General features: G+C 43.4%; 1 protein-coding gene across 3 annotated transcripts in view; it reads right to left on the bottom strand.

Annotated features, from left to right (window-relative positions):
- The window catches only part of CRYZL1 (crystallin zeta like 1), a 653,866-nt gene that overhangs the window by 267,318 nt on the left and 361,346 nt on the right, over positions 1-25,202 (bottom strand). For all 3 annotated transcript variants that reach the window (XM_069636228.1, XM_069636229.1, XM_069636230.1), the window contains exon 7: positions 17,851-17,984. In XM_069636228.1, coding sequence (XP_069492329.1) covers positions 17,851-17,984 — 134 coding nt within the window. The remainder of the gene's footprint in view (positions 1-17,850; positions 17,985-25,202) is intronic.

Raw genomic sequence — 25,202 nt, 5'->3', positions numbered from 1 at the left:
GTTCTGCTGGTGTGGGCACGACCTACACTGGTGGGTGCATGGCAAAAGGCCATAGGCCAGGCACCGAAGAGCCTAGGTCTGCACCCTAGCCATGGTAGCATAATGCAGGCCTGCAGTTTAAAGTATGCATGTCTCCCAGGGAGGTGACGTTTAAAGAATGGTGGGGCAGTAAATTGTAAACGTGGTAGAAGAGCACAAGTAAACTGATATGCATACAGTACCATATGGTGTACATTATTGCACAATAGGGAGCCACATGTCACCATTTGCCTTTGGTATGGGTTGCCCTTTATACCACCCATCGTATGGTACATTTGTGGATTGCGGCACAAAGCAAATGTTCCCATCCATGGCGCCAAAATGTTGTGCAGGGTCTGTGCAAGGCCTACACTTTTGGGTAGATGGTCAAAGCACCACATAAAGCCACCATACATGGTTAACTCTGCACCTCTCCGAGGATGGTGACCTTTGAAGAGTGATTGTTGAGAACATTTTAAACTTGGTGGAAAAAGCAAAGGGAGGTAATATGCGTTCACTAGCACATGGCGTAGGTCAGTGAACACGTTGCACATTAGGGACCAATTTCTTAATATTTCCGTTTGCTATGGGTTGCCCTGTACAAGACACCTGCTTGAAGAAGTGTCTTAACACATTGCACCATGAGAAAAACTCGTCAGCATTACTAAGTACACGTGTACTGTGAGTGTGTAACAGTACATCTGGAGTACTGTACAGAATTGATAGTGTTCAATGCAGTTGTCTTGCATGTGATTGCTACATGCTTGTGTGACCATTTCATAGTACCTAATGAGGGACTGTTGCAAATGTAATAGTGGAAACTGAAGAAGGACTGTCTGCTTTTCTGGGGTGTAGCCCTCGCTGTAGCTGGGAAGAGGCACGTGGTACATTCTCCCCTTCTAAGCATGGTGGCCTTGCAAAAGTCGATGCAGTGACATTGCCAGAGATGGCGAGACGCAGAGTGCTAATCGTGGGTGATACCTTTGTGCACAATCTGCACATGTATGCTGTGGAAAGAGGCTTTGCTGTTAACTTTCAGTTGGAAAGAGTGGAGGCTTTTTGGGGCACAGTCTATGAGTGGGGTTTCGGGTGCATGAATCGCCTTTGCACATGTGTGGCCTCTGTCGGTACTGTTGATGTGGTGGTAGTGCATTTTGTAGCACTATATTTGGGGTACATGTCATGCTCACGTTTGCTCTCTCACCTAAAGAAGTTGATGACAGCAGTGATGCAGATGTTTCCCACCGCCAAGGTGATTTTTTCATCGATAACACCAAGAGGAGCATAGGACCATGCCGGTGTAATTTATCCACAGCCAGAGGTCAGGAGGTGTTGGATAAACAGAAGCATGTGTGACTTTATGTGCAGTGCTGGGATGTTCAACGCCGACTACGAAAGCATTAATACCCAGCAAGATTTCCAGCGGTTCCAAGGAAATTGTATTTTTTTTACCTCCATTGGCAATGCTGTTTTGTTTGCCACTGTGCATGAAGCGTTGCAGAGAATCCTGTAGAAATGTAAGAGGCGTTGAACTTCAGTCGATGGAAATGTCAGGAGGAGAAGCAAACAGACGGTCAGCAAAAGAGAGAAAACACAAGAAAAGTATGCACGTACATAACAAAAACACGAAAAGAAAAAGAAAAGAAAAAATAAGTCTTTTCAGAGATAGTACTAAAGACACAATCCCCTACCCTGTTTTACATTCCCCCCTCCCAAACCATCCATCCCCCTCCTCTTCCTAGCACAGTAACGGATTCCGTCTTACTTTGAGGATTAGACGTGCCACATCCAGCTCTTTTCAGGATGGCAACTATGGCATTGGCACTGTGGTTGGTGGTTGTGGTGTGTACACAAACACTGTGGCAGAAGGTCTGCTTGTACTGAGAAATGTAGGAGGCCATGGTGAAAGTGTGCAAGGTAAGTGGCAGGCATCCCGTTTACATGCATGCACTGCACGCACTTGCTTAACGTTGCTAACATACATTCTGTGCTGCTTTTGTGGGATCACTTTTCCAACATTTGTAGTACATGAATTACAGTGGAAAGACCATTCTGTGAAGTCTACAAGGTACGTGGTAGGCATCCTGTTGTTATGAATGCAGTGTGTGTATCATATATGATATGATGTGATATGGTATGCTGTGGCATTTGTACCGTACCTACACACAAGTGTGTGAAGGTGTGATGAGGAAAGGGAGGCAGAACAGAGACCACACAGAGACATTGATCCCACTAGGCCAGGTGACACAGAGTGTGCAAGTGAATGGGAAGGGGGAGGCCAAAGTGAACTACATTGGAACAACAAAACAATAGCAATAAGTGCCACTACGGCCAGTGCTGGCAAGTGCAAGGATAAGTGTAGACCTCAAGTGGTGGTTGGACTGTTAGAGTTACAGTAAACAGTCCCCAAGAGCAGAGGTTGGCAGAAAGCCAGTGCAGGGGTAGAACTATCGGGAGGGAGGTTGCCTGGGGCACAGATTAGAGGGTGGGTAGGAAACCAGTGCACAATCAGTTTTAGACAGGAAGTGAGCAGGGGAGAGGAGGGGAAAAAGAAGAAGCACATGGAAAGGTTGTGAGGTGCTTCCAGACCCTAAGATGGTTCTCCTCAAGTTCGAGGGAGGCAGAGTGCCTGGTCCAGAGGGAGGCCCCAGTAGAAGAAAGACATCTACCTCCAACTGCTTGCGCGCAGAAGTAAATGACCCAGAGGGAGTAGGAGGCAGATAAGGGAAGAGCTCGAGCAAGCAGATATTTAGGAAGTGAGCGTGGAAGGTATTGAGGTCCCAGGGACCAGAAGGCCTTGTGCATAGTGCACAGGGTTTTTTCATTTCATTCCTCCCAGCCACTGGGAGCTATTGCAGACATTTTAGTCCAGTAGAGATACGATCCCTGGCCTTCAGACCAAGGACAAGTCACGCAGTCCTCTTATGGATGAGTTGCAGAGGGCGCAGAGTAGAAGCTGGCAGATTTAAAAAGAGTCTGTGGCAATAGTGCAGGTACAAAGAACCACAGCCGTGCACACTGACCTTTTGGGAACTGCCTTTAGGTCGGTAAAACACATTCAGTGGCGGCTTTAGTGCCATATTTTTACGATTTATGTAGGAGATGGGTTAGTGGGGAACACAATTCGTAGCATTGTCGGAAGGAAAGAAGAGTTCCTGTTTCACGAATACACTGTATGATATGGGTAAATGAAAACGTTGCAAGCACATACCATTGAAGTGCCACTTCATGGTAGGAGATGGGGGAAAAACCAGTATGCTTTTCAAAAACATAATGGACGCTTAGATGCCATCTTCATACCTTTATTTTGTGGTGATGGGTGCTCATGTGGATGAATGTGCATGCACAAATCCTGCAATGTTTCTCTGAACTTTCCACTGGACGTGCTTTAGAATAAAAGCACACTTGCAGGCTGAATTTGTAACGGCACATATGACGTCTTGTTGAGAACTGACAGTGTTAGATGCGGACGTCTTGGATGCGTGTGTGACTACTTAACAATAACCAATGAGGGCGTGGTGGGAAGAGGATAGTGGATAGGGAAGAAGAAGGACTGTCTGTGCTTTACTGGGGTGCGGCCCTCACGGTACTTTGGGAAGCGCACGTGCCACATTCTGCGCTTCTCCCCATGCTGGCCAATGGAAATGGAATGGAAATGGAAATGGCACTGTGGGGATTATCCAATTAGGTACTGAGGGTGTGGGTCACAGGAAGGGGCGGTAATACTGGTATTCATTACTGTGCGTAGTGACCCTGGCTGACACGGAGAAACGCATTGTGTTCACTTTGGGTGATGCCTTTGTGATAGATCTGCACATATGCCCATAAAAGACACTTTCATGGCAATTTCGGTTTGGAAGCAGTGGACGCATTGTGGTGCGCTGTCAATGACATCAGTTTAACCGATATGCATGCACTTTGCAGAGAACTGCCCAGCTTCGCTACCGTGCATGTTGTCGTCATGCACTATGGTGGCTTGCCTTTGGGTTATGTGTCTTGGTTAAGTTTGCTCCGTCGACTCAAGAGGCTGATGAATGCAGTGAAGAGGCTTTTTCCCACTGCCCAGGTGGTTGTCTCCGCCATACCTCCAAGAAGAGTATGACCCACACATATTGTCTGTTGTACCCAGCCAGAGACTGGAAGGTTTCTGATTAACAGAAGCATGTCTGATTTCATGTGCGCTCGTGGCATGTTTTTCTTTAACAATTACATCATTAGTTCTGAAAATGCAGAGATCTTCCAATCAAATGGCATTTCGTTGTCGTCCATTGGTAATGCTGTTTTGTTTGCTCATCTCCAAGATGCACTCAAAAGGTTCCTGGTAAGAATCTGAGGATGAAAAAAACACAGAACTCTATGAAACCGAAAACTAGCTCTTTGTGTGGAAGTAGATAATAAAAAATAAAAAAAAACAACGGCTCTTTTCAGAGCCACCCCTACAGACGAAAGCCCTTCACCTGGTTGACATTTCTTCCCACATGCACGTAGCACGAAAGCCTCGTCCGGGGATTTTCAGGACGGTGGCCATGGAAATGGGACTGTGACGGCGGAGGCATTGCGCAACAACGTTTCTGGGTGTGGTGTGTACACAGGGGACTGTTGTACAGAACTGCTAGTGTTACATGGAGAGCGCACGTGCCACACTCTGCACTTCGCACCATGCTGGCCAATGGAAATGCGACTGTGGAAATTGTCCAATCAGGTGATCAGGGTGTGCGTCACAGGAAAGGGCGGCCATATTTTGTTTCATTACTCTGGAGTAAGGCTGGCAGAGATGGCGAGACGCACAGTTTTCATAGTGGGTGATCCCTTTGTGATAGATCTGCTCCAGTATGCCGTGTAAAGAGGCTTTAATGGCAATTTGAATTTGGAGGAAGTGGAGGCTTTGTGGTGCAGTGGCGATGTGCGTAGTTTCGGCCATTTGCTTGCCGAATGTCGACATGTGGCCACTTTCGCTGCTGTACATGTTGTGGTTGTGTACTATGGAGCCTTGCTTTTGGGTTCCCTGGCTTGTTCACGTGTGTACCGATGATGAAAGCAGTGAAACGCATTTTTCCCACTGCAAAGGTGCTTTTCTCATGAATACCACCAAGTCCAGTATATAACTATTCCAATGAATGTTGTCGTCAGCCAGAGGTCGGAAGGCGTCTTATCAACAGAAGCATGTGTAACTTCTTGCGTGCTGCTAGGATGTACTCCTGTGACAATGACAACATTGGTTATCGATATGTGCACCATCTCAATGGAAATGGCATTTCTTTGTCGCCCAGTGGCAATTACATTTTGTTTTGCAATCTACAGGCTGCACCGAAGACGCTATTGTAAGAATGTGAGGCGAAGTACAACAAACAAAAACACTTATAAAAACGGGTGATGGGAGCACTTGGGACTGGAGACCAGGGCTGTGAGACTGGGTAGTTGCTTGAAGAGCTCGGGTTGGAGCCTCCACCAGAGCCTCCTCTCTGTGAGGGAAGATAGCTCTTTTTGATGATATGACCCCCCATTGCTGTAGGTTGTACCAGACAAGGAGACCAATCACCCAAAAGAGCGGGGAGAACGCACCGCCACGGACCCAGCTGCAAAGAAAAGACAAGAGATGAGTATTCAGACGAGACAGACCCTGTTCCCCTAGATCTCCTCCACCTGATTGGAATACCTGAACAGTTTCCCCTAATTCAATGAAAGAGACTGGAAACAACCTCAAGAGTAGAAGGAGATTAGGCTCTAGTCTAGGCAGGAGATTGTTGGCATGAATCGAGATATAGGAACGAGACCCTACCAGTTGGTGGAGGGCAGAATGGGTGAATAATGAAGGTGGCACAGAAGACGTAACTTTGCGGTTGCCGGCTATAACTGTAAACAGAAGCACTGTTCTGAAACCTGACGCTGGTTAAATCAACAAAGAGGCGGCACCACAGGAAAGCGAGGCTCCAAGCTAAGGCATCCTAACTACAGCATGAAATCAGGTTTTCTGGGTAGTGTAGTTTAGAGCAGATAACTTCCACGGCAGCTGCCATTGGAAATAGAAAGGAGCATTAAAGCGCTGCACCCCTTATGTACAGCTACAACCTTCTTGTGCTTACTTATTGGAGTGCTTTGGGGATCCCAATCAGCCCTAGATGCATGGGGGGCCAGGGTGGCATGAGGCGGACGCCGAAGTGGGCGACACGGCGAACGCCGAGTTGTAACACTGGTTGACATTTATTGCCCCACTCCCGCGTGCAGAGCATGATAAGTCTGCGGACATCGCGATAGATGCAAGGTTGCACGTGCCACATCTGGCCCTTTTGCAGATTGCGGCCATATCAATTGCCCTGTGCACGGTACGGCATTGCTGAATAAGGTTTCTGGGTGTGGTTTTTACGTATAAACTGTAATACATAGTGTATTTGTCTACACAAATGCGGAAGTTGCGGTTATGGCTGTGTGCTTCACGGGCCACAGTGTACGTTTTTTGGGGAGTTCGGAATACATTGATTGAAAGTGAATGGAACACACTGTGCATTGGCTGCTCGTTTTGGATTCTAGTATGTGGATTTGAACTGGTATGGAGTACCTGCAATGCAGTGACTGATTTTGGTATGTGTTTGTGAGACTTTGGTGACGTGCAATCATGCCACCATTATTGTTCTTCTTTGTGGAGGGAAAAGTGCACAATACGTTACCGGAGTTTCCATACCGTTTGCGATGAAGGAGGCACTTGCCCAGGTCATGCGCATGTTTCCGATCTAATGCATAATTTTCTAATCACATTACGCAGACGCAGATGTGGCTGCGTTATTTTTCATTTAGTCCGGGAATGGAGAAAGCAGCTTTTTTCATTGAACTTTTTTCCTCTTCCAGTTGCTTTCCATTTATTTTGATCTTGGAACACACCACACAGAAGCAAAGGAAGGCAAGGCCCAGTACGGAAGGGGCACCACCTACATGGATAACATAGGGGAAGTGCACAAAGAGAGGGAAATGTTGGGTGGCCCTCACTTAAATAGGCTTCAGTTTTTGGCATGTTCCCGGACCAACCCTTCCAAAGCACTTCCAAGTACTTTCCCTTTGTAGAGTCGCGCATCACAGTACATGCACAATACAATGCCCTTTGCCAGGTAAGGCTCTGCAGCGCAGCATATGGTGTGCAAGGATGTTTTAAGGATCTGCTGCCATACACGACTGTTCCTGTTGGGGATCGGAGCAGCTATGCAGAATGCTGTACATGAAATTTTCCTAGTGCACTGTTGGAAGGGCAGTACCCTGCCCACTGGTGCCTTGTGCTTCGATTTCAGTACTCGTCACATGCAGTGCAGACACTTCATGGTACGCCATTAGCCGTAATACATTCTGAAATAATAGAATGCTTACAACAAGGTGAAACACAGCTTCATTACGTGGAGCTGGAAGAGAAGTATTCAGCGAGATCCTTGCGGCTACACTACTTTTCTAACTACCACTGATATTCTTTGCGCTCCAAAGAATGTGCTGTTTGTTTACTTCTCTTTATATGCTCTTGTATGTGAGTGACCAAGGCGCACCAGCTTCGCCATTTTGCAGAGTCACTGCAGACTGTTACACCTGCAATTAAATATTTACTCCAACTCTACGACCTGCCGGCGAACCCTTGACACTTTCCGTCACATTGCTCACTGCAGAGACGGTGTGTCTGTTTCATGGATCATGCAAAGGCAAGCAGCATATCAATCAAATTAATGCAACATTTAACATGCCCACCGTACATTAGAGGTTGCTGTTCCTTGCTTTCCAGTGGGCCTCACAGAGTGTGCTGCAGCCATACATTGGTAGGTTTGCTGAGCAACCCACGCAGTCGCCATGACTGCTTGAAATGCGTTAGCCTGCCGTATGAATCCGTAGGCCTGGTGACAGGGGCAGTGATACCAGCACACAGAGGATGCCCTATGCAAGCGTATAGCTGTGCAACAGACAGACGTGCGCTCCCACAACTACTTAAACGTGCATTGGAAGATGCAGCCAGTAACAGAGTCCTACGGAAACTTGCATTGTGATTGCATATACGCCAGCCAGGTGCGGTCTCCCTAGGAAACCTGCATATTACTCCCCTGCAGCCATCTGATACAGTACTGTGCGCCACAAACTGACTATGCATTGCTAACATAAAAAGAAAAACCACTCACACGCTCCCCAACATTTAACATGTACACCTTCAATTTCAAAGATACACAGACACTATTAGCAAAGGGAAGGGGTAGCACAAATGGATACGTACACTGGGGAATTTGCCCATTCAACAAGTTTGTCATGAGGGCAGCCAAGGATTCCATGCACAAATGTTGTTAACGGCACATTATGGTTCAGTTGCTCTACTACACACCTTTCACCTTCACAGAAAACACTATGCTAAAGCAACATTCTGGTTACAGTGCTCTACTAAAAACCTATCAGATTCACTAACAAAAAACACTGCTAACAGGACATTATGGTTATGTTGCGCTACTAAAAACACATCCCGTTTATTGAAAAAACTATGTTACAGGAACTTTCTGGATCCACTGCCCTACTAAAAACCTATGAAATACACCAACAAAAAACATTGTTAAATGGACGTTACGGTTAAGTTGCACTACTAAAAACCTACCACCTTCACTGCAAAATGTATACTGAAGGAACTTTCTGGTTCCACTGCCCTACTAAAAACCTATGAAATAAACCAACAAAGAACATTGTTAAAGGGACGTTATGGTTAAATTGCACTAGTCAAAACCTTTGAAATTCAATGGAAAAACGTTGTTACAGGGACGTTATGGTTACAGTTAAAACTGCAAAACCCCCAAAATTCACGAGTTATGGTAAGATAAGCAACCATAACTCACGCCACCACTGTGCACTGCAAGAACTAACACCCATGACATCAAAGATGCTATCACAAATGTCATTGATGACATCACGTTTGCCTGCCTTTTTTCTGTGCAGTTATATATGTACAGCAGATGCTTTTCTTCACTGACAGTCAGGAATTGAACATTGAAAAGGTAGTATATTTTCATGAGAAGCAGGAGACCAAGTGAAATACTGGGTCACACAGCCGCTCTCTATAGAACCCAGTCTGGGTATGTGTTTAATCAAAATTATTAAAAGTTCAGCTTGAAGGTAAAAGGGGATACCTTTAGTTGAAAAAATGACAAAAACATTGAGCTTCAGTAGTTTTTCAAAACAATTTTATCCAAAATAATCTCAAGAGTGAGAAGTCACTAATGTTTTCTTAGTGAGGAAGGATTTGCCACAATCGTTTTATCAATCAGACCAAATTGCCAATGCATTTCGGAAAGAAGTTTCCTTCGTCAGGGCCAGTCTAAAGATAATACATACAAGATCAAAAATAGAAAGAACAATTTGTGTAAAGCAACATATTAGTGTCATGAAATATTGAAATAAAGTCAAACACATACCATTCATTTGTAGTTTTCAAAAGTAAGAGAGTGAGGAGGGAACAAGGGAAAAAAATAAATAAATTGATAATGAGGCCATGTTTGTAGATATTAAATAATAAAACCAAATCAGGAAAAAATATACCTGAAATAGGTAAGTTGCATGCAGAGTATGTGGCACGATATGCTCATGGAGGCCATGTAGAAATCACAAGCTGTCTTTCCTTAGTGACAGAAATCAGCGCTGAACAACAGCCTGCAATGAATAGGCTGTAACCAGAAAAAATACGTTGTAGTGAAGTGTTTGAAATCCGTGTATGTAAATGAAAAATCAGAGTTGGGAAGAAAGTTTACCGTGCGTAACACAGGAGTGGAGAGGTTCTCCTGTTGCCGGCTCGAGCGGGTATGCGGCTGTTGCATCGAAGCGCTGCCAAGGCAACGCTTCCTTTATATGAAACGTGACCGCAATGCGACACGAGTGGGCGCGCGGTCGTAATGTGCCTCTGCAATCAAGCCATAGGGCTTGATTTAGATATTTAATTATTTATCTGCCCTCATGTGGCCTAAAGGGAAATAGTGACGTAATAAAAAGAACAAACGGAAAAATGAAATTAAATGGAAACAAAAGATATACTATGCCGGGGTAAATAATAGTGAGTAAAGACATGTGAAAATAAATCCACGTATATAGTGACAAATGAAAACATATGCATTGAGATAAATCACAATATTAATTCTGCTGCCGTCGGTGACATCATTGAGCGGCACCTACGGTCATGGACAAAAGGTCAAAGATACGCAGCAGTGACATTGGGTGTCCATGATGTGCAGTAATTACATAAAAAGTAAATATTTATGTCTAACTTGCGCATTAGTGTATACCACTGTGTGTGGTGTCGTCAAAGACGGCACCTTGGGTCCCAGACCTAGTGTCCAGGAATTACAGCAGGGTGGTACATGGGTACATTATTACATGGTACAAGGGCTACATGTGAGAAGCTAAAATTGTGTTGACAATGATAGCAAGGAAAAATCAAAGCAGTTGAAATGCAAGGTTATAAGAAACAATGATAATTAATTTCTTCATTGATTCCATTGGGTGTTAGACTACCCAGTTGTCAATCCAAAAAGTCTCTCTGCGGTTGAGCCGCTGGCTCAAATCCTCATGTGGATTGTTTTTTGTAAGTACTTCCAGAATCACAAATCTTATCTGTGTCAGGTTATGTCCATTTTCAACCCAGTGGCGTGCTACCACCGAGTTCATGTTTGTGTTCCGGATGCAAGACCGGTGTTCATTCCACCTTGTTTTAGCCGTTCTTGTAGATTGGCCCACATAGAATTTTCCACACGGGCACTTGATGCCATAAATAGTGTTGGTGCTATCTTAGGTTCCATAGGTTTTGAGGAGAATCTTCTTCCCTGTTCTGGGATGGTTAATGACATTACCCTTGATTACTGAATTACAGTTAATACAATGGAGACAGGGGAACGTTCTAGTTCGTTGAGTAATGGGCTCTTTGAGGGGCAGTCTTGTGTGTACCAATTCGTCTCTGAGATTCCTACTGCACTGGTAGACAAATACAGGTAACTCACTAAACAGATTTTGTACCCTGATGTCATTTTTGAAAATTCCCCAGTGTTTTTTGATGTTTTTTTTAATCTTGTTGCTTTGGATCGAGAATTTGGATACATACACTGGTGATTTGAGTTCCCTCTTGTTTTTAGAATTTTGTGTAGACAGTAGGGTCTCACGTGTCAGGGTGCTAACCCTAGTGGATGCTGTGTCGAGTTCTCCTTGTTTGTAACCTCGTGCTAGAAATATTTCTTTCATTGCAAGTTGTTGAGCTATACAATCCTCTGGATCACTCACGATCTTTTTTACCCGTAACATTTGGCTATATGGGAGATTTCTAAGCAAACTAGGCTGGTGGAAGCTTAGACGGTGTAAAAGGTTATTGCGATCAGTTGGCTTGCGGAACAATGAAGTACTGTAGCCAGTTGTTTGCTTTTTGATTTGAACATCCAGAAAAGTGATTGTGTCATACGAGAATTCTCTTGTAAACTGGATACGTTGATCTATGTTATTCAGGTATTCAAAGAAGGTATCAAAAGCTCCAATGGTGCCTCTCCATACCCCAAAAATGTCATCAATATAGCGCTACCATAAATGTATGTCTTTGTTCCATTCCTGTTTGTTTAGTACATTGTCCATCTCAAACTTGTACATGAAACAGTTGGCATATGTGGGTGCCATAGTGGCCCCCATTGATGTTCCTGAGGTCTGTAAGTAGAACTGGTTGCAATATTGGAAGTAAGTTTTCTGCAATGAACTGTAAAAGGGCAAGTATGAATTCTTTCATAAAATCTGTTTAGTGAGCTACCTGTATTTGCCTACCAGCGCAGTAGGAATCTCAGAGATGAATTGGTACACACAAGACCGCCCCTCAAAGAGCCCATAACTCAACGAACTGGAACGTTCCCCTGTCTCCATTGTATTAACTGTAATTCAATAATCAAGGGTAATGTCATTAACCATCCCAGAACAGGGAAGAAGATTCTCCTCAAAACCTATGGAACCTGCGATAGAACCAACACTATTTATGGCATCAAGTGCCCGTGTGGAAAATTCTATGTGGGCCAATCTACAAGAACGGCTAAAACAAGGTGGAATGAACACCGGTCTTGCATCCGGAACACAAACATGAACTCGGCGGTAGCACGCCACTGGGTTGAAAATGGACATAACCTGACACAGATAAGATTTGTGATTTTGGAATTACTTACAAAAAACAATCCACATGAGGATTTGAGCCAGCGGCTCAACCACAGAGAGACTTTTTGGATTGACAAACTGTGTAGTCTAACACCCAATGGATTCAATGAAGAAATTAATTATCATTGTTTCTTATAACCTTGCATTTCGACTGCTTTGATTGTTCCTTGCTATCATCGTCAACACAATTTTAGCTTCTCACATGTAGCCCTTGTACCATGTAATGATGTACCCATGTACCACCCTGCTGTAATTCCTGGACACTAGGTCTGGGACCCAAGGTGCTGTCTTTGACGACACCACACACAGCAGTGGTATACACTAAGGCGCAAGTTAGACATAAATATTTACTTTTTATGCAATTACTGCACATCATGGACACCCAATGTCACTGCTGCGTATCTTGGACCTTTTGTCCATGACCGTAGGTACCGCTCAATGATGTCACCGACAGCAGCAGAATTAATATTGTGATTTATCTCAATGCATATGTTTTCATTTGTCACTATATATGTGTATTTATTTTCATATGTCTTTACTCACTATTGTTATTTACCCCGGCATAGTATTTCTTTTATTTCCATTTAATTTAATTTTTCCATTTGTTCTTTTTATTACATCACTAATTCCCTTTAGGCCACACGAGGGCAGGTAAATAATTAAATCTATCTAAATCAAGCCCTATGGCTTGATTGCAGAGGCACATTACGACCGCGCGCCCACTCGGGTCGCATTGCAGTCACGTGTCATATAAAGGAAGCGTTGCCTTGGCAGCGCTTCGATGCAACAGCCGCATACCCGCTCAAGCCGGCAACAGGAGAACTTCTCCACTCCCGTGTTATGCACGGTAAGCTTTCTTCCCAACTCTATTTTTTCATTTACAAACACGGATTTCAAACACTTCACTACAACATATTTTTTCTGGTTACAGCCTATTCATTGCAGGCTGTTGTTCAGCGCTGATTTCTGTCACTAAGGAAAGACAGCTTGTGATTTCTACATGGCCTCCATGAACATATTGTACCACATACTCTGCATGCAACTTACCTATTTCAGGTATATTTTTTCCTGATTTGGTTTTATTATTTAATATCTACAAACATGGCCTCATTATCAATTATTTTTTTTCCCTTGTTCCCTCCTCACTCTCCTACTTTTGAAAACTACAACTGAATGGTATGTTTTTGACTTTATTTCAATATTTCATGACACTAATATGTTGCTTTGAACAAATTGTTCTTTCTATTTTTGATCTTGTGTGCATTATCTTTAGACTGGCCCTGACGAAGGAAACTTATTTCCGAAATGCATTGGCAATTTGGTCTGATTGATAAAACGATTGTGGCAAATCCTTCCTTACTAAGAAAACATTAGTGACTTCACTCTTGAGATTATTTTTGATAAAATTGTTTTGAGAAACTACTGAAGCTCAATGTTTTTGTCATTTTCTCAACTAAAGGTATCCCCTTTTACCTTCAAGCCAAACTTTTAATAATTTTGATTAAATACATACCCAGACTGGGTTCTATAGAGAGCGGCTGTGTGACCCAGTATTTCACTTGGTCTCCTGCTTCACATGTATTTTGAGTTTGGGTGTCTCCAAACTCGTCACAGCCAGCTCCTTTATACATTTTTGAATACAAATTGTTTGAACAAGTCATTTTTTTTGTCTACAATTTTTCAACACTTGAGAAACGTGGATTAACTACCAAGTGGTGCCCACTCACTTCCCCTCTTAGTATATTTTCATGAACCTTACCCTGCTCATATGTTCTTACACCACTTTCCTTAGGGTCCAGTTATAGCATATGACACATACACATAGGGGAAGATGGAAGCCCAAAGCACAACAAGCATGTCTGTGAATGAAGGCCATCAGTTAGGTTATGTACACTGTGTGGTAGAGCTGCTGTTTTTGTGCTTACTTTACTTTCCCTGTATATGCTTATATTTGTATGCGTTGTGGTCTCGTTGTGGTTTGTGTATAGTAGTAGAATTAGGTAGTGAGAGACATTCTTAGCTGCTTATTACATGTTGTACAGTACACAAAACTCTGAAACGAAACATTCATCTTTGTACTATGCAGCATGCGCAAAATTTAGATTATTCCACCGCTTTGATGCATGCTGCAGATAATGGCTACATTTCTACCTGAGTGCGTTCATGTACTGGAAAGAACTATGTGATGCTCTGGTGTTTATAGCAATGCATTGGTTACTGAACTATTTGTGTCATAACAGTTCTTCAGATGATCTCTAATAGGTTTCTGCCAACATTACAATGACAATCCCTTGTGGAGGGGTTTCATGTAAACTATATACACATGTGATGTCATCAGTCATGTCATCACTGACATTTGTGATTGCATCTTTGATGTCATGGGTGTTAGTCCTTGCAGCGCACAGTGGTAGTGCGGGTTATGGTTGCTTATCTTACCATAACTTGCGAATATTTGGGGTTTTGCGGTTTTACCTGTAACCATAACATCCCTGTAATGTTTTTCCATTGAATTGCAAAGGTTTTGACTAGTGCAACTTAACCATAACATCCATTTAACAATGTTTTTTGTTGATATATATATATATATATATATATGTATATCAAAAAAGAAAGAAGCTGTTCTAACTCAGCTAACGGCGGCACTCCTCCTCAAATATCTATCACCACTCGAACACATAGATAAAGGATCTCGGTCAACGTCCTTTATTCTTCATATGGTGGACAAGGCAAACAGAGAATTCACAATAACGCATTTCACCCTTACGGGCTTCGTCAAATTGTACAAGTGAAAAGGGTTTCTGATTTTTAATTCATCATTGGCAAGTGAGTGCTTTTTTTGTTTCCAAGCTTGCATAGTAATTGGCACTTTAAAGAGCCTCAGTACATTTCGTCGCCATGTTGGATGTAGGTATTGTGTGGAGAACTCACAGAGCATGTGTGTGCGCTATTTTTGAGTTTTCAACCATTTGTTGCCAATCAAGCAGACAATATGCTCATCATAAAGTTCATAGTTCTCGGCAACAATGGTATCTACTTGAGGCAATATGACCGTCATTGAGCATTAAAGATGTAAAGTGCATAGCGTTAATAGCACAAACATTATGTTCAACATAAGCTCAAATGTGACTCAAAGTGCATAGTGCTCAGCAGCAGTAAGTTTGTAAGTATCTGTTGCCAATCAAAACAGACAGTATGCTAGTTATCATACCTCAGTGGTATAAAGTGCATAATTCTCAGCAGCAATAGTATCTGTTTGATGACACAGGCAATTAAGCCTGAATAATGTAAAGTGCATAGTGCTAAACAGTATAAACATTATATTCAACATAATCTCCATTTTGTCTCATAAAGTGCATAGTGCTTAGCAGCAATAATATCAGTTTGATAACATAAACACAACATAAACAACATAGTCAATTTTGTCTCAAAGTGCAATGTGCTTAGTACAATGATATGTGTATAATAATGTGCATAATACGCCAGTTGTTAAACCTCATTGGCATAAAGTGCATAGTGCTTAATTCAAAAACTCGAAAGATATGTAAAGTGCATTGTTCTAACAATACTAAACTATTTGATAACACACACAACTTCTTTACCAGCATGGTGGATTTGGCCCTTGACAAAGTGCATAGTGCTTTTTACTTAGACTGTAAAGTATGCATTGAATTCCAACACACAAAGCTTGATATTCACAGATACCAATATACTACCTTGGTGAACGTTGTGGCTCACCATCAAAGACCCTTAATATAAAGTGCAATGTGCATCTCGCTTAAACTATGAGATATATGTTAAGACGAGTAAACATGAAATTCCTATACAGTGTATGATGCTTAATATTCACAGATGCAAACTGACCTGGAAATAAATCTTAATGAACCAAGTTAATCGACATCAGAAACTCTTGATAAAAAGATTGCAGAAACTAATATCAAACAATATCGTACAATCTGCAGTGAAATAAATATGAATCAAAAATTTGAAAACTAAAAAACACCAATCCTATAGAGCAAAATGTGTGACATAAAATACAAAGAATAAAATGCAAGTTAAAAATTGACCAGGGAGGATAACATGTTGTCATCAACTATTCAAAACTAAAGGTTTGTCACAAGCTGGGACATTGACATAATATCAGGAAACCTTTGGGGGACAATAACCATATTTTGCGGTGTGATCTAATCCCCCACAAACGTCTAAAGTTCCTCGTCTTTATTATGACCTCTGAGGCTCTTTGTGTTGCAATCCACAATGTATTTACTCTCACACTGCCTTAAATATGCGCTCTCGGTTGCCTCCCCTTGGGTGTTGAGAAACAGGGTCTATCCCAAAATAGTTAAAAGATGAAATATCCGCTCCATGTTTTTCATCAAAATGTTTTGCAAGAGGATAAGTTTAGTTTAGTGTATTATTTGTATAGCGCCGCCTGGCCTTGGGGCGCTTGGCATGGTTACAACGTAGCCAATATATTACAAGCATGGTCATTAAGTATACAATACAGGTAGTCTAGACATTATAAAACAGTTACAGATAATATACATAATACGACATAATTTACAAGATTTGAAATTGTACAGATTGTAAAGGCAGCAAGTACATTTGTGTAGTAATAAATTGGCGTTTTAGGCTTCTTTGGCCACTGTGTCTAAATCGGTGAAAGGATGGTTCGGATCTGAGATCGGCTGGTAGTGAGTTCCAGTGTTTAGCTGCAAGCACAGGGAAGCTTGTACCTCCTGCTTTTTGGAGCTTAAATCTGGGGATATTTAGGCAATGTGTTTGGGCTGATCTAGTTGGACGAGATGGGGTGTGGTGCGTGAAGTTGTCCGAGAGGTATCTAGGTGCTTGGTTGTATAAACATTTGTGAGTGAGAGAGAGTGTTTTATATTCGATTCTCTGAGGTATAGATAGCCATTGACAGGATCGTCTGGCGTCAGAGATGTGCTCGTTTTTCGATATGTTCATAGCTGCTCTTAGTGCGTGGATCTTTATTTTTGATGGCTTGGAGGTGTTGTAGTATTCCGGTCTTGACTTCCAGCTTTGTGCTTCCTATATACTAGAGGTTGCAACCGCACAAAATGACAGATCACGAAAGTCGTAGAGCATGTGATATACTTGCTTTACATTTTGTGCATTTTTGGAACCCCTTTCTTGTATTGGTCAAACACAGAACTGTGGGTAATATCGGGGTTGATTGAAAAAAGCTAGGCGATAACTCGGAATGTAAAGATCTAGCCTTTCTAAGTCACACTGGCATTTGCTTGAATGCACTTGCTGACATCCAAATGTTTTTTGCCTGTTGTGATGATGCACATATTATTTAAATAAAGCATTTTACCATTAACACAGCCAGGTCTTGAGTGCTTGGGTTTCTTGATAGATTTCCCTTTGAGGGTTTAGTGAATATTCCAAACCTCTGGGTTATATGTGTTGTAGCTATATTGTGGAGCGTAGCCGGCCTGTACCCTTAAGCACCAGCTACAAGCATTAGGCAGAGCGCATTTTGGCTAATTATATATATATTTATATATATATATATACATATACACACTTTAATGTATTTTAGTTATAAACTTTATCAAATGAACATGTATAATGCATGTATGTTTTAGGTCCAGCACTTGGTATTGATTTTTTTTATTCACATTGGTTTGTATTAATACTTACACTTGCCCCATCCATTACCAAAAGAGATTTTTCAGGAGCCAGGTGAGAAAGGTAGTGCAGGGCTGTATATGCACGTAGTCCATCACGAATGGTCCCAGCAGCCTCATGCCATGAAATCTTTTCCGGTTTATGAACTTTATGAAATTAAAAACAAATGACAAGTCTGAAAATACTGATACAAATATCCAAGATAGGTTTTGTCAAGTAACTACTTTTCTGAATCCTGACGTGACACTATGTTTTTCGCATAGCCTTAATTATACAATACAACAAGGTCAATTTAAATGTTTACACAAGAGTTTGTCATTTTAGAAATGAGTATGTGTGCACCAAAGCACTACCAGAATAACAAAGATCCAGGTCTCCTATGAAAGAAACCTGTGATGACAGTCTCAAACCTGCTTCAATGTCTTTAGGAAGGAGTTTAATAGTTCCGATCTAACTCAAGACTGAGGTAAATGTGTGTTCAGATTGCTGACTGAAGTAGAGACCAGAGCTGGTAAAACCCCCAAATAGCAATGCATTATGACCAAACTGTACAATCTCAGAACCCTATTCACCAGCAGGATAAGCATATGACGGTACAAAATGGTTAAATATTATGAAAATTAACTACTGGTGGCTAAACTTGCTAAGGCGAAACGAAGCAACACTATTGTTGGACTACGGGACCCGCAGGGCAGAATACAATATGCCGAACAGGAAAAACAACACCTCGCAGCAGACCACCTGGTAAAAGTGATGACCTCGCCAGCACGAAATCTGCAGGAACAAACAGAATATTTACGAACATCAGCTCTTCCACGACTCCACGACTGAGCCAGGGACTCCCTGGACACCCCAATATCAGGTGAGGAAGTAGAAGAAGCCATAAAATCCCTCAAAACCAGGGCCCCAGGCACCGATGGTTACTCCACCAACTTCTACAAGGTCTTCAGACCCCCAGCCCCTTGCTCCGCTAGTACAGCTGTTTAAATCCTTCAGAGACAATAACCCCCCCTCCATGCAAGAATTAATTACAGTTCTCATAGCCAAACCTGGAGCGGACGTAAGGAACCCTGCTTCCTATAGACCAATTGCCCTGCTGAACATCGATGCCAACATTTATTCCAAGATCCTGGCAACACGCCTATCCCATATACTACCTAATATAATCCATCCTGACCAAACTGGGTTTATCAAGAATAGATCCACAGGTGACAATATCCGTAGGGCCTCCCAAGATGCCCGGGGTCTGGTGCTTATGGCCCTTGACGCAACAAAAGCATTCGACAAGGCGGACTGGACATTAATGAGGCTCACTCTGGAGGCCTTTGTCTTTGGCCCAGAATTCCGAACCATGGTCCTGGCTAACTATAAGTCGCCCAAAACCCTCCTCAGGATCAATGGCACACTCTCTACTCCAATACCCCTAACTTGTGGAACCAGACAAGGCTGCCAGATATCTCCATTGCTATTTGCAATAATTATGGAACCCTTTGCCCAAAGAATCAGGCTGAATAATCTTATCAGGGGCCCCCAGGTTGGACCATCACAGCACAAACTCGCGCTATATGCAGACGACGTCCTACTCACCATTTCAGAAACCCGCTCCTCACCAACGCATGCCCTAGCTGAAATACACAGTTATAGAACGGTTACAGGTTTCTCCATCAATTTTGACAAGTCACCGGCCGCACGGATAGGGATCAACCCAGAGGAACGAGAAGCCTTGATTCCACTGTGCCCTATTCAATGGAAAACGAGAGCCATCCCTTACTTGGGAATCCAGGTTCAGGCCGATCCAAAAAACGTGTACCATGTGAATTTCCCCCCACTCTTTAAAGAACTGGAAATCGATCTCAAGCGCTGGGCCTCCCAAGAGATATCATTGATGGGCCAGATTACTGCCTGCAAGATGAACTTGCTCCCCAGATTCCTGTATGCATGGTCATCCCTCCCGGTCATGATGCTGACACCGGCTCTCCGAAGCATGCAGAGGAAAATGCTACAATTCATCTGGAAATGGGGAAAAAAGCCAGGATCCCCAAAGGAACAATGATGGGTAACGCAAGACTTGGTGGCCTAGGGGTCCCGGACCTGCAGGGATATCAAATGGCAGCACAATTGGCATGTATCTAGGCATGGCAGATACTATCTGATCGGCCCAGGTGGGTGGAGCTGGAAAAGGAGTGCCTCCCCCTTCCACTACGCTTTCTTCCACACATTTCACCCCGATGCGACGGCAATGGCAGGGACTTTTATTATCCACCAAACACACTATAAATACTTGGGACAGAGTCCTGAAGCAGAAAGGGGTTCCAAGAGGACTTAGCCCCTCATCTCCGGTGTTCCTGAACCCGGCTACGCCACTGGTGCTCCCACCCACAAACCGCAAAGCAGCAACTCACCCCCCTACGTCCCAACAGGAGGCAAGATCTCTACCCTGTATAAGCGCCTCCAGAAGGACTGACTTTCTTACCTTAAGAACTCGATCCATGGCACAATGGGAGGCAGACCTAGGTCACCCAATAGAGGATCAATCTTGGGTAGACATTTGGACCCGCGCCCACTCATCCGCCTGCATCACCAACAGAGAATGTGCCTACAAAATCCTGCTATGCTGGTACTACCCCCCTCTGAGGCTCCACCACATGAATCACTCTTGACCCGGCCTGCTGGAGACAATGTGGTCAGCTAGGATCTTTCTTTCACATGTGGTGGACCTGCCCAAAGGTCCAAAGCTTTTGGAAGCAATGTTTAGCTAGAATTGCAGAGATCACCCAGGCAACGCTTCCTCTAGAAACCAAACCCATTCTCCTGGGCTCCCCTGTCCAAGGGATGTAATCAAGGTCCGGTGCCAAAGCTAAATTACGGTCTCAATGTCTGCTGGCGGGAAGGATAGTGGTTGCCCGCTCATGGAAATCCGTGGAGGACCCCCTCCTGCCCCTGTGGTGGGTGAAAATATGGGATGTATTGGTCGCGGAAAAAGTTACTGCGGCCAGGGCGGGCCACTTCCACCGCTTCTGAAACATTTGGGGCCCAATCCTCGACTATGACCGAGAATTCCCGGCCCTGACCTAGAAAGATCAATTAGCCCGGAGGGCCCTGGACGATGGGGGCACTCTCCAAGAAGAGAGACAATGAACTTGGGCATCATACGCCCGGCCGGGTGCGATAACAGTGGGGAAAGGGAAAAGAGGGGAGTGAGACATGACCTTGATTTGAGGTATAACATGTTTCAATGTAAACTTGTATAGCTGCCACCCTGCCTTGTTCAAAAATAAACATATTAAAAAAATATATATATATTATGAAAATGCAAAGACATATTGGTAATTGTGCCGCCTGTCTGCTATCTGGAAGAACAAAAGGCTACAAAACATAGAAAGGAGTATAAAATGTCAAGTTTAAGAATGTAACCCGCTTTGCTTTTTCAGGGCTTGTAAATGAGCTGCCTTCAATCGATCACATAGCTACTCAGACAAGGTCCCCTGCTCGGATTCAGGGGTTCTTAGCAGGGTGACCCTAGTTCCCTCCGGGTCACCTTCGTAGCACCCCCTCCTCATATCAAGGGGCAGTTGTATGGCTCACTTAATAGACAACACCCCAGACCAGGCCACTGTTTTTATAGGGCAGGGAAGGACCACAACTCACATAATCCCTCCTAACTACTCAAGAAAAATACAGACAGGAACAGACAACAAAAATCAGTACCACAAAGATGGGGGTGGACTGAAGGGCAGGATGGATCAACTCCCAAAGGTGTTCTTCAAAACCTAAGGAAAATAGTGCAGTGGAGCCCACACTATCTTCTGGTAAGAGGTGGGGAAAAACAAAATTGCAGCCTCTCTTCCATATCCAAGAGCCCCTAACATTCAATGTGATTTGCTGAAAGCAAGAAACGATCATATCACGTGGGAAAAGCATACCAAATGTTGTGTGAAAGATTTTCATATTTGTGATAAATCTTCCTGACCTGCGTCAACCCCAGAACCTTTTGCTTGGACTTGGGGATTATTTCTCCTTGTCCCTAGGTGAGTGGGAATGTTTTTCCCCTCTCACCTAGTCTTTTACTCTTTTTGTGTGTGACCGTTTTATGTCTCTCCATAGTGTATGATTGGAGTTAGAGTTTCCTATAACTTTTGGGCTTAGGCTGGGTTGCCCCTTCAGTCTTCCCTGTTCACTTCTCTTCAATGTACTTGGGTGAACTACTGTTCCCGAAGGGTAAAGAGGGATTTTCATCCCACTTTACATTTAAATAATGAGCCAACACACCCCACCTTATAGGGTGTGCTGGGGATACAATGTAAACTTTCTTACTTACCTGGTAACATTTGTGTTACAATTGCAAGTTTACTTGAATGGCTGGTGGGAGTGTAACTACTTTTAGTCATTATTACTAGCAGGCTGTTAAATCAGCCTGACAATTGCAAGCAAGGGCCACCATTCTGTTAGAATAGTGGGCTCCGAATGGTGGGCTCCTTTTCTCACCATTTCTCATGGAAGCTTGGTCTTTTGCAGGAATCCTTTGTATTCCCCACTCAGGCGCAAGAGTGTCTGTGAAGGTAGGAAGCGGGTGAGGAGTCCAAAACTCTGCAGCCCTTTGTCTTTCAGGTTGCCTGAAATGAACCATCTGCCAGTGGGGGCCTGGCTTTCCTGATTGGACAGCCAGACCGACTTTTTTTGTAAACTGCAGGGAGAGATTGCAGAAGTTGTGCTGTAGTTCCTGATAAATACTCCGAACCTGGAAGCTGCTGACAAGTCGACCACTGGAGCTGGAACTGAAGAGAAAGATGAAGAAAAGAAGTCTGTAGCGATTTCCAGCAACCAGAGAGCCTGTTGTGTAACCAGAGCCCAATGCAATCCTTCCTTCCAATTGACCTGGGAGTCCCAAATGCGACGAGTCCTACCCAGGGACTGGTGAGATCGGCTAGTCTCAAGAATATGCATTTTGAGCCATCCCATGATGTGCTGTGACCTTGCTGGGCGGCAAACCGCCAATACCCTGGGACCTTGAGCCCGAGTGCGGTGCATGGTCTTCCGAAGTCAGAATCCAGCAGAAACTTTGGTGGACTCCTGCTGAACCTCCAGAGGCACTATTTGAATCCCTAAAGTTCCCTCACCAGAGTGCAGGACCAAGAGGGTGAAGGGAATCCGACCAGCAATATTTGTTGTTCATCTGGCTGCTGTAAAAAAGGCGCCAAATCCACAAAGCCACAAGAATCTACGAAGAAACCTTTGCTGGAAGCCAGCCTCCTCGGACGACTGCTTCTGCAAGTTCCCATCCAGTGTCCAGTTCTTTCATCTCCAGACCAAGAATCCAGGTACCAGGTCCTGTGCTGCTGCATCCTGAAGGCATCCACCCAGAAGCTCTTATTTTCTCCTAGGGGTCCTGTGTGGGCTTGGGTAATACTTACCTTAAGTCTGGTGGGCATCCTGTGAGGCTGAGTGGGTGATTTGTGTGGTTGGAACCTTTCCCATACCACTTTTCCAGGCCTAATGGTGGAACACATAGGGAGCCTTCTCAGAAGTCCCTGAACATTTAACTAACTCTGAAAGTGAATACTTTCAGAAAGAAGATATCCTCTGGAACCTTGACTTTCCTGCAACTGAACCCTATCTCAGCCTGCCTACACCTGGGACCTAGACCACTAGGGCCCCTCTTCTGCCTCATATAACACATGCAATAGATTAGGGACAGACTGGATAAGAAAAGGATTCTGCCTTGAACATATAATAAGTGTAAAAGTACTTACTTAAAAAGAAGTAATGTGGTAACTATCTCTGTGAAGGAAGAAGTTACAAAGTGTCATTAAGTGTATGCTTACCTTTGAGTTGCATTCTGCCCCTCTAAAAAGTGTATATGTTGCTTAACTATATTTGAATGGGGACCCCCTCTAAAGAGATATAAGTGTTGGTTCAGTTTTATCATTGCTTAACTGAATGAGTGTAAAAGTGTACCAATATGGTTTACCTGCCTTGAATAACCTTGTGTCATTCTTAAATTGCATCATTGGGTGTTGCTTTCCCTGGTCTGCTTTATACAGATCTAAAACAGTCTTTGAGTTAATACTTGTCTTTGAGGTGTAGGCAAGTATATAGGCTTTACTCACTGTGAATAGCTGCTGCTCTTCTAAACTTGTAACCCTGAGTTGTGTTTCCCTGAATTGATTTTGGTGCTGTTCTAAAATAGTTTCATAAAGTTCTTACTTACCTTAGAAACTGTATTATACACTTCTTAAAAGTGTACTAGGTATAACCAGCTATTTGATAGCTGGTAGGTATGTACCAATAGGTCAATTACTTACCTTGAAATACATTGTGTTTTTCTTAAAGTGTAATAGCGTTTTACTTTCCCTGGTTTGCTTAGTGCATTCTAAAATAGTTATTGAGTGTTCTGTGAAGGCAACATGAAGCAAGACACTGACAACAGACTTATATTTTGAACTAAAGCACTTTATTAAATCAAATGTCAGGATGGTTGAAGGTCTGTCTTGCCTTACGTTAAGGTGGGATTTCCCTATAAGAATAAAACTAAGGAAAGTCTGAGTCAAATAGTCCCACTTGAAAGTCTGTCTGTGTCCACAAACTATACTTTCACTCACCATTTAGACTAACAATGCAAAAGGATGTTAATAGAGAAAGAAGGAAAGTTCAATACAAAGTTTGGTACTTCTTCCAGCTCTCAGCACTATTTGCCAAAGTATAAGATAGTCCCACAAAAGTCTCAAGATTACTTTTCTCGAGCTCCAGGCAACATAGTTCAAGAGAATAGTTTTACAAAGGTAGCGGGCGCCCCTCTCTCGCAAGAACAGACATGATAACCTGTTCAGTGGTTATTGCTGGTGGTACTCTCGTTCAGATTGGAGTTGCCATTGTATTTCGGTGCTGGACTGCCCCTGGGCAGGACAAAGACTGATATGCAAATGGATATTTCCCACCTGTGAAAGGCACAGTGAGTAAAAGCAGTGGCTGCGAACTCTCAAGTGGTTAATAACCACTGAACAGGTTATCATGTCTGTTCTTGCGAGAGAGGGGCGCCCGCTACCTTTGTAAAACTATTTTTTAAGGAACCTGGGATTGGTAACCCTCGGTCTCCTGGGGGCAACCAGACGTGGTCTCCCTCTCACTGTGCTTAGAGGGGCATCAGCTTCACCTCACTGATGATCCCCAACAAGGGTGAAACACGTGTATGGGGTTGCTGGTGGTACTCTCGTTCAGATTGGAGTTGCCATTGTATTTCGGTGCTGGACTGCCCCTGGGCAGGACAAAGACTGATATGCAAATGGATATTTCCCATCTGTGAAAGGCACAGTGAGTAAAAGCAGTGGCTGCGAACTCTCAAGTGGTTAATAACCACTGAACAGGTT

This window comes from Ambystoma mexicanum, chromosome 7p (assembly GCF_040938575.1).
Source record: "Ambystoma mexicanum isolate Mex_15411 chromosome 7p, UKY_AmexF1_1, whole genome shotgun sequence".
Taxonomy (NCBI): Eukaryota; Metazoa; Chordata; class Amphibia; order Caudata; family Ambystomatidae; genus Ambystoma; species Ambystoma mexicanum.
The sequence above is the reverse complement of the archived record's forward strand: the minus strand, read 5'-3'. Positions and strand labels throughout refer to the sequence as shown.